Source organism: Cephus cinctus, unplaced genomic scaffold, assembly GCF_000341935.2.
Source record: "Cephus cinctus unplaced genomic scaffold, Ccin1 Ccin1_scaffold1925, whole genome shotgun sequence".
Taxonomy (NCBI): Eukaryota; Metazoa; Arthropoda; class Insecta; order Hymenoptera; family Cephidae; genus Cephus; species Cephus cinctus.
In genome coordinates, this window is record NW_014334061.1 from 1 (window position 1) to 10,140 (window position 10,140).

General features: G+C 39.2%; 3 protein-coding genes across 3 annotated transcripts; all 3 read left to right on the forward strand.

Moving 5' to 3' along the window:
* The first annotated feature begins 911 nt into the window (after nucleotides 1–911).
* LOC107273992 (trypsin-1-like) lies at nucleotides 912–1,633 on the forward strand. Its single transcript, XM_015752704.1, has one exon. It carries the CDS (start codon nucleotides 927–929, stop codon nucleotides 1,449–1,451), a length of 525 nt encoding a protein of 174 aa, XP_015608190.1. The 5' UTR covers nucleotides 912–926; the 3' UTR covers nucleotides 1,452–1,633.
* A 590-nt stretch (nucleotides 1,634–2,223) lies between these two features.
* On the forward strand, nucleotides 2,224–3,909 carry LOC107273990 (trypsin-like). Its single transcript, XM_015752702.2, has one exon. It carries the CDS (start codon nucleotides 2,239–2,241, stop codon nucleotides 3,058–3,060), a length of 822 nt encoding a protein of 273 aa, XP_015608188.1. The 5' UTR covers nucleotides 2,224–2,238; the 3' UTR covers nucleotides 3,061–3,909.
* A 237-nt stretch (nucleotides 3,910–4,146) lies between these two features.
* LOC107273991 (ovochymase-1) lies at nucleotides 4,147–9,894 on the forward strand. Its single transcript, XM_015752703.2, has 4 exons — nucleotides 4,147–4,271; nucleotides 6,753–7,505; nucleotides 8,305–8,499; nucleotides 9,303–9,894. Exons 2-4 carry the CDS (start codon nucleotides 6,836–6,838, stop codon nucleotides 9,761–9,763), a joined length of 1,326 nt encoding a protein of 441 aa, XP_015608189.1. The 5' UTR covers nucleotides 4,147–4,271; nucleotides 6,753–6,835; the 3' UTR covers nucleotides 9,764–9,894.
* The last annotated feature ends 246 nt before the right edge of the window (nucleotides 9,895–10,140 follow it).

The following is a 10,140-nucleotide window of genomic DNA, read 5'->3' on the forward strand; positions in this document are numbered from 1 at the left end:
CATCGGTAACATTAAGTGGGATATAATTCGTTTGTGTTTCATTTTACACAAGTCTTCGCTACTGCACGCATTTTTCTGTTCCGTATTCTAGTCTCGTTAAACGGTTAGGGATTTCTTGACGAGTAACATGGACTGTGCAACATAATGGAGGATCCGAATTACACGTTATATAATAAATAGGATATTTTCTGCGTAAGTATATAAAACCATGCGTTGTATACACTGTATAAGATTTTCATGAAAAATATTATATTCGTTTAAAACACGATAATACGCTTTTTTTATTATTATATCGGCATATGAAACCTCAGTCATTGATAAATACCCGATGAATCATTTAAACTAAATTAATCTAACTTGTGATAATACTAATTTAGAAATTGGCATCACAGAAGGAGGATTTCGCAATCAGAAGAATCTACGTGTCAACAATATATCAATGATGAAATGATTTATCGATCGAAACGGTACCTGATATTCATCGTGCATGGATTTAATATGGATTTATCATAGATAACAAAAATTCTTTGAAATTCAGAGTGATTAAAATGTTTTTAGTATAGAAGATATCAGCGAATTATCTATATATTTTCATATATATACATATGGTAAGTACGTACATTCAATGGAATGATAGTAGCCATTACTATGTAAACTACATATTTACCTATATCAAGATTCCAGTTATTACGTTGCTATCTTCTACATACCGTAACGCTATTTTTTACGGTGTCGCACAAATAAATGTCACCGCGAGAACTAATTGATAAGACACGAAATTTACTGGGCACCAGGTATAACAAGAACTACACACTTGTCTCTTAAGGATACCCTTGCCAGCTTCTATGCGTTTGGGTCCCGGCTATGGGAGGCAATGATAAAAAATTCTTTGATAAAAAAGAACCGACCCTACCGTCGACGTTCTAATGAACTTCTGTGGACACAAATATCGGTCGACATTGATCCAAACGGAATCGTCAATTACACACAAGTCCAGTACGTGTTCCAGTATTCCAGTTAACGACGTCAGTCTGTACCGTCTCGTCTCCAGACTCACCCTTGACTCCATCCGTCAGCCAATCCCACTGTTCAACTCTGGTGAGAGCGCATGGGTCGGTGCCATGGCCGTCATCACCGGATGGGGTACCCTCACTCAGGGTGGCAGCACCCCCACTGTCCTTCAAACCGTCAGCGTCCCCAACGTCTCCAAAAGCTCCTGCAACAGTGCCTACAGTATGTGGGGCGGTCTTCCCCTTTTTCAAATCTGCGCTGGATACCCTGAGGGTGGCAAGGACGCTTGCCAGGGTGACTCTGGCGGCCCGCTTGCCATCAATGGCCGTCTTGCTGGTATTGTATCATGGGGTAACGGATGCGCCCGCCCTGGATTCCCTGGTGCCTACACTGAGGTTGCTGCCTTCCGTGACTGGATTATGACCAACTCTGGTGTATAAACATCTTCGCTTTTTTTAGGCGCGACCGCATGGACCATGCGGAAGTGCCTTGTTTGATTGAACATCACTTGACTGATTATAACGACAGTGTACCCATAATCTGATTGTGAGGGTGCATCCGCTATTGGATAAACTATTTCATTCGATTTTTTCAAATAAAATGACTTACTCAGTAACGTCAATGCTGGTCTTACTTATAACCTCTCTCCTTTATGTTATATATCCCAAATACTAAATTCCATATGATATTCCAAATTTATACATAAATTGTAATTTGTAGGAATAGAAACTTTTTCATTATATTGACCATGCTTAACTGAAATTCTGACAAGTATTATTAACAATGCTACATGTGTCTTGATATATAAAACCGTTAACGTTACTCTAAGTTATAAAAATTCTAACAAACCGCATATTAAAGTATTAAATCGAATTTGACGAGAATGTATTTGCAACCTCACGAACCAGAAGACTTCATTAGGACGTATAAACATTTTACCGGCCTCTTACTCGATCTTATTAATTAACTAATAATTTCGAGTACTCAGAGAGTACATACCTACTCTATATTACAAACACGTAATTTTCACGACTAAGTACAAGAACTCCCACGTTCGGTATAAAAATCGAGTATATCTCGCATTTAATTCTTAATGAAGCAACACAAAAAGTGGCCTATCAATATTCCTATGATACATTAATTCCCTATTTCTCATGAATGCCACAAAGACAGGTTCAACGTGGCCGCCAAGTCTCAGACCGCCCCCTGAATTTTAACCCCCAATAAATGGAAGGAAAATCCTCACTGTTTACTCATCAGACAAACTACACATATATTTTGTCTGTTTCATTCTCAGCCACCCCTAAGAGTGAAGACACGACTACCACCCAGGGTTCGAAGAAGCCAAGCCAGCACATCGTCGGCGGACATATCACGGACATCAACAATGTTCCCTACCTAGTCCAGATCGAGGTGCTGGACAGGATTGTCTGTAGTGGTAGCATCATCTCCGAACAATGGGTCTTGAGTGTATACCACTGCGTGGTACGCTCGTCCCACGTATACAAAATCCGGGCCGGTAGCAGCGACAAGAACTCGGGCGGTACAGTCCATCAAGCGGAAAGCATCATCGAGCATTATCATTTTCACCGACACAAGTACCTCAACACGCCTATTAACGACATAAGCCTGTTTCTTCTGGAAACGCCAATAAAAATGGATTCGAGCAGACAGCCAATCAAACTATTCAACCACCAGGAAGAAATCCCTTATGGGGCCGAAGGCGTAGTGAGCGGATGGGGTGCTCACGCGGAGGGTGGTCGTGGCGATGCCCTCCGCAGTGTCACCGTGCCAATCATTCCCAAGGAGAAGTGTGCCCTCTTCTTCCCAGGCGCGGGCAAGCTACTACCCCCTGGTCAAATCTGCGCTGGCTATCCCGAGGGTGGCAAAGACTCTTGCCAGGGTGACTCAGGTGGGCCGCTTGTTATTGGTGGGCGACTTGCTGGTCTTGTCTCATGGGGAGTCGGCTGCGCACGCCCTAATAAGCCCGGCGTATATACTGAAGTTGCTCATTTTCGACACTGGATCTACTATATAACTGGTATCTAAGAGTTAATTTTCTTTTTGCACAGTTATATCACTTTTTAATTTTAAGCTCCATGATGATTCTAGCGATGTGCTCAGCGAAGCATCCTGGCACATTGATGAATTTACAATAAAATTGTATCATTGATTTAAAATATTTTTCGATTTCTTCTTATAATTCTTTTTCATCGATGCTCCTATAAATCGGTTGTTTATGTAACCTTACCGAGTTTAACTACGGGATTACGGAACTGGAACAATTTTCTAGTCGAATCTCTCGAGATAACGTACGTACCTACTTTTACAATAGCAGAGTGGGGTTTGGTGATATTTTCCATATTGGTATCGACATTTTTGTCTTGGTCTGTAAAATAACTGTATCCTGTATAGTCAGCGTGTACTTTCCAGGGTGTAACGGTATCAGTAACCTTTAAACAGGATTTCATGTTTCTCCCTCTACGCCAATTCGATTTTGATCTCATAACCTCTATGGCATATTTCTCACAATCATTATTGAAATTGAATAGTCCGACACAGAACGACTGCTGTCTTTAGAGGATAATAAATAATTTATCTATGTTTATTAAATAATTAATAAATATAAGTATCTAATCAATTGGCTGAATGGGTATTCAGAGGACGTTTTAATATTTAAATTCTAAGTGAATATTTATACGAAAGTGACTCTTGACCATATAGCAAACTCAGGTATTACACATAAGTACATATTTTTTTTCGGAATTCCTTAAATACTTGACGCACACTATTTTTTTAAGTGAGAGCCATTTGGCAACGGTTCACATGAATTTCAAGATTCCTTGAGCAGCGAGAGGGAAATCTCGACATTGTCAAAGAGCTGCACGAGTGTGGTACTGAGAAAAGGTACAAGTCTGACGGTATTTGGTAAAGTAGTAAGAAACAAAAAAATCGAAAAAGTAGTTAAGAAATATTTAAAACAACATAAATAAGTATAATTAATTTTATTACTATTTTTAATGCTCCACTTTCAACGGATTTCGTATCGGTTCAATTCTGCGATATTACTGATATACAATAACTCGTGACGTACTATCGTAGAGCAGATAATGATCGATGATAAGATGATTACTGTTTGCAAAATATCGCTGACTACGAATGCTCTCGCGCATCCTACAATTAGACTCCGACGTGCAGTACGTGACGGCAGTCGTTGTCATGCAAATAACTGCACCAAGTACCATTTATACTCGTGTTAGGTATGATTTTAAAAAGTTTTTAGTGATCAGTGGACGTGATGCTGACATGCGTGGGACGAGAAAATATTTTTAAAATAGAATTACATTCGTAACGTTATTGCACACTGGAACTAATCAGCCGTCTGGATAATTGCATCGATCACCATGAAATTTATTTTAAGCAAACTTTGCAATATATATTTTCATTCATCGATTCCAAAGTGATATCCAATATTCGCAGTCCCCCTGGAGAGCGAATTCGATCGGAATATGGATATATGGAATGAGTGCTGTAAACGGAAAGAATTGAATGATATTAGTGTATATAAATACTATTTAAATGCGTATCAATAATTTTGACTCTCCCTCTCTCTCTCATGCTCTTTCCATTAGATTGCAGCAATTCCATTGACGAATTTGATTTATAGATATCCATGTAAATGCGAATAGTAGGATTTTGGTATGGTTTCATGTCTCCCGGCTGTACATATCTGGACAGCTGATCGCCATCCGTCACATTGAATACGTCAGAATTCGTCGAAAGTGTCACTATTAGTCAGAGCCATTCACCAGATACATATGTCAGTACGAGATCCCTATAAACGTGTGAAAGAAAAAAAAGAAACATAAATATCAATTCTTTATACGAATACAAATTTCCTGTGAGCGTAACGTCGACGTTCTTTGGGATATCTTAAATACCTTAAGTTTTTCCTTTAGATCCTATAGGACGTTTGGGTATCGGTGTCAACAGTTCTAGGCATTTGCTTGCAAATTGCCTGAAGGATTCAGTTACCAACTATCGATTTTGAATTGTTGCCAACTGTGGAATCTCAACGCTCGCCTTCTCTTTACGTTGTGCAAAGTGTTTGGAAAGGTGATTGATTCCTCTGGAACGCATTATTTGGGATGGACTTTAGGAAGTGACGGTTGAACCGATTAGCATATGACAGCGACAAGCAATTGTCAGGAGAAATAAAATCGCAGAATTATGATTACATGTGTTTACAACCCAGGCGCACCGCTTGTTATACGTGGTCATCTAGCTGGTATGTATTCCTGGGGCAATGGCTGCATGCCTGGAATGCCTGAAGTTTTCACCGAGGTCGCCTCATTCAGGGATTGGATTAGAGATCGTATTGGATTCTAAATGATTTCTATTCATGGGTGATTCAGTGTGAAGGATCCTTCGTGAAATCTTCATTCAGTTGATTATAATACGTATCCGGTGTACGTAGGAGGAGAGACCTGAGCCACTTGAAACACGATACCGAATAAAATAAAACCGTTTAATCTGCCATCTGATAGTGAATAGATTATAATTCTCTGATCAGCTGTAATGTTGTTTTAAGGAAAAGTGATCAAAATTTCACAAGAAAGGTCTATGAGAGTCATCGGTAACATTAAGTGGGATATAATTCGTTTGTGTTTCATTTTACACCATTCTCCGCTACTGCACGCATTTTGCTGTTAAGTTTTCTAGTCTCGTTGAACAGTTAGGGATTTCTTGACGAGTAATATGGACTGTGCAACATAATGGAGGATCCGAATTATACGTTATATAATAAATAGGATATTTTCTGCGTGAGTATATAAAACCATGCGTTGTATATACTGTATAAGATTTTGATCAACTCTGGTGTATAAACAACTTCGTTTTTTAGGCAAGACCGCATGGACCATGCGGAAGTGCCTTGTTTGATTGAACATCACTTGAACGATTATAAGGACAGTATACCCATAATCTGATTTGTAACTGTGCATCCGCTATTGGATAAACTATTTAATTCGATTTTTTCAAATAAAATGACTTACTCAGTAACGTCAATGCTGGTCTTACTTATAACCTCTCTCCTTTATGTTATATATCCCAAATACTTAATTTCATATAATATTCCAAATTTATACATAAATTGTAATTTATAGGAATAGAAACTTTTTCATTATATTGACCATGCTTAACTGAAATTCTGACAAGTATTATTAACAATGCTACATGAGTCTTGACATATAAAACTGTTAACGTTACTCTAAGTTATAAAAATTTTAATAAACCGCATATTAAAGAATTAAATCGAATTTGACGAGAATGTATTTGCAACCTCACGAAACAGAAGACTTCATTAGGACGTGTAAACATTTTACCGTCTTCTTACTCGATCTTATTAATTAACTAATAATTTCGAGTACTCGAGAGTACATACCTACTCTATATTACAAACACGTAATTTTCACGACTAAGTACAAGAACTCCCACGTTCGGTATAAAAATCGAGTATATTTCGCATTTAATTCTTAATGAAGCCACACAAAAAGTGGCCTATCAATATTCCTATGATACATTATTTCCCTATTTCTCATGAATGCCACAAAGACAGGTTCAACGTGGTCTCCAAGTCTCAGACCTCCCCCTGAATTTTAACCCCCAATAAAAGGAAGGAAAATCCTCACTGTTTACTCATCAGACAAACTACACATATATTTTGTCTGTTTCATTCTCAGCCACCCCTAAGAGTGAAGACACGACTACCACCCAGGGTTCGAAGAAGCCAAGCCAGCACATCGTCGGCGGACAACTCACGAACATGAACAAAGTTCCCTACCTAGTCCAGATCGAGGTGTGGTATAGGAAGACCGTCTGTGGTGGTAGCATCATCTCCGAAAGATGGGTCTTGTGTGCAGCCCACTGCGTGTTCCGCTCGATCGATAAGTACACAATCCGGGCCGGTAGCAGCGACAAGAACTCGGGCGGTTCAGAGCATCGCGTGAAAAACATCGTCAAGCATTATAATTATTACCGAGACAAGCAGCTCGACATCCTCGTGAACGATATATCCCTGTTTCTTCTGGAAACGCCAATAAAAATGGATTCAAGCAGGCAGCCAATCAAACTATTCAACTACAAGGAAGAGAGCCCTGATGGGGCCGAATGCCTCGTGAGCGGATGGGGTGCTCACAGGGAGGGTGGGCATGGCTATGCCCTCCACAGTGTCACCGTGCCAATCGTTCCGAAGCATAAGTGCGCCCTCTTCTTCCCAGAAAAGGGTCACCAACTGCCCCCTGGTCAAATCTGCGCTGGCTATCCCGAGGGTGGCAAAGACTCTTGCCAGGGTGACTCAGGTGGGCCGCTTGTTATCGGTGGGCGACTTGCTGGTGTTGTCTCATGGGGAGTCGGCTGCGCACGCCCTAATAAGCCCGGCGTATATACTGAAGTTGCTCATTTTCGACAATGGATCTACTATATAACTGGTATCTAAGAGTTAATTTTCTTTTTGCACAGTTATATCACTTGTTAATTTTAAGCTCCATGATGATTCTAGCGATGTGCTCAGCGAAGCATCCTGGCACATTGATGAATTTACAATAAAATTGTATAATTGATTTAAAATATTTTTCCATTTCTTCTTATAATTCTTCCCAACTTTTTCATCGATGCTTCTATAAATCGGTTTTTTATGTAACCTTACCGTGTTTAACTACGGGATTACGAAACTGGAACAATTTTCTAATCGAATCTCTCGAGATAACGTACTTACCTAGTTTTACAATAGCAGAGTGGGGTTTGGTGATATTTTCCATATTGGTATCGAAATTTTTGTCTTGGTCTGTAAAATAACTGTATCCTGTATAGTCAGCGTGTACTTTCCAGGGTGTAACGGTATCAGTAACCTTTTAACAGGATTTCATGTTTCTCCCTCTACGCCAATTCAATTTTGATCTCATAACCTCTGTGGCATATTTCTCACAATCATTATTGAAATTAAATAGTCCGCCACAAAACGACTGTTCTCTTTAGAGGATAATTTGTAATTTATCTATATTTATTAAATAATTAATAAATATAAGTATCTAATCAATTGGCTGAATTGGTATTCAGAGGACGTTTTAATATTTAAATTCTAAGTGAATATTTATACGAAAGTGACTCTTGACCATATAGCGAACTCAGGTATTACACATAAGTACATATTTTTTTTCGGAATTCCTTAAATACTTGACGCACGTTGTTTTTTTAAGTGAGAGCCATTTGGCAACGGTTCACATGAATTTCAAGATTCCTTGAGCAGCGAGAGGGAAATCTCGACATTGTCAAAGAGCTGCACGAGTGCGGTACTGAGAAAAGGTAGAAGTTCTGATAATGGTTACATCTGCATCAGTAATGCAGAGGGTGGTTTACGATCTTGTCCAGAAGACCTCGGTGCTCCATTTGTTATCTCCAGCCGTCTGGCTGACATTGGATTTTGGAGTAGTAAATGTGGACAATATCCTCGTGTCTATATTGAAACTGCCTGACACCGAGATTCAATACCAAATAACATCGGTGTCTAAACATATTTTTGTAGATGTCACAGTTGTGATTACTGACTTAATGTAGTACTGACACTGATGTACTCCAATTCCGTCTCTCCCATCTGTACAGTACTACATTAAAACAATTGAATTTAATACACGCTGTAAATACGCATGATTGGCTTTTCCACTATCTGGTAACATGTTTTACATTACACAGTTTCTTATCAGAAATCGGTCCAGAGGATTAGAACTACTAGGATAGGTACTAATCTGCCGTATTAACGGATGTGAATGGAGGCTGCTTTAAAAAGTTACTGTGATGACGTAAATATCTGTAATGTTCTCTCTGCTTATTGAAAATCTATGTGGGCATGCAAGATGTAGTATATTTTATTTGTAAACAGAGTATACATAGCAATAATTAAATATTTCACGATTAGCGTCGAGTTATACCTGACGTATCTTGAAAACCTCTACAGCTATAATTCTATGATTCAGTTGATTATTTGGCAGCTAATAAGTGATTATTGCCAACAAGTGACCAAGATATAACTGATTTAGATTTATTACTGATTAGATATTTCATTCAAATTATCATCCAAACGATTGCCAATTTTAGTATTATTTTTTATTTATTCGATATCTCTTCGACCACGGAGAACATATTTATTCTAACTGATTTACGCTCCTTCACGTTGTATCCCATATCTTACATATATATCGTAAACTGATTATGGCACTTTTAATAATTTCTCGATAAAACAAGTACATCCGTCAAGATCCCCACGAACGACATATGCCTGTTTTTTCTGTTTACGCCAATAAAAATGGATTCGAGCAGGCAGCCAATCAAACTATTCAACCACCAGGAAGAAATCGCTGAGGGGACCGAAGGCCTCGTGAGCGGATGGGGTGCTCACGAGGAGGATGGTCATGTTAGTGCCCTCCACAGTGTCAGCGTGCCAGTCATTTCCAAGGAAAAGTGTGCCCTCTTCTTCCCAGGCGCGGGCAAGCTACTGCCCCCTGGTCAAATCTGCGCTGGCAATCCCGACGGTGGTAAAGACTCTTGCCAGGGTGACTCAGGTGGGCCGCTTGTTATCGGTGGGCGACTTGCTGGTGTTGTCTCATGGGGTGTCGGCTGCGCACGCCCTAATAAGCCCGGCGTATATACTGAAGTTGCTCATTTTCGACACTGGATCTACTATATAACTGGTATCTAAGAGTTAATTTTCTTTTTGCACAGTTATATCACTTGTTAATTTTAAGCTCCATGATGATTCTAGCGATGTGCTCAGCGAAGCATCCTGGCACATTGATGAATTTACAATAAAATTGTATCATTGATTTAAAATATTTTTCGATTTCTTCTTATAATTCTTTCTCATCGATGCTCCTATAAATGGGTTGTTTATGTAACCTTACCGAGTTTAACTACGGGATTACGGAACTGGAACAATTTTCTAATCGAATCTCTCGAGATACCGTACTTACCTAGTTTTACAATAGCAGAGTGGGGTTTGGTAATATTTTCCATAATGGTATCGAAATTTTTGTCTTGGTCTGTAAAATAACTGTATCCTGTATAGTCAGCGTGTAG

What these genes read in the sequence shown, in the direction of transcription:
- LOC107273992 (XM_015752704.1), top strand. Translation starts at nt 927, where the DNA reads ATGAACTTCTGTGGACACAAATATCGGTCGACATTGATCCAAACGGAA.
- LOC107273990 (XM_015752702.2), top strand. Translation starts at nt 2,239, where the DNA reads ATGGAAGGAAAATCCTCACTGTTTACTCATCAGACAAACTACACATAT.
- LOC107273991 (XM_015752703.2), top strand. Translation starts at nt 6,836, where the DNA reads ATGAACAAAGTTCCCTACCTAGTCCAGATCGAGGTGTGGTATAGGAAG. An exon ending in CTACTATATAACTGGTATCT is followed by an intron (nt 7,506 to 8,304) that starts AAGAGTTAATTT and finishes ATGAATTTCAAG; the next exon opens with ATTCCTTGAGCAGCGAGAGG. An exon ending in TGACATTGGATTTTGGAGTA is followed by an intron (nt 8,500 to 9,302) that starts GTAAATGTGGAC and finishes AATTTCTCGATA; the next exon opens with AAACAAGTACATCCGTCAAG.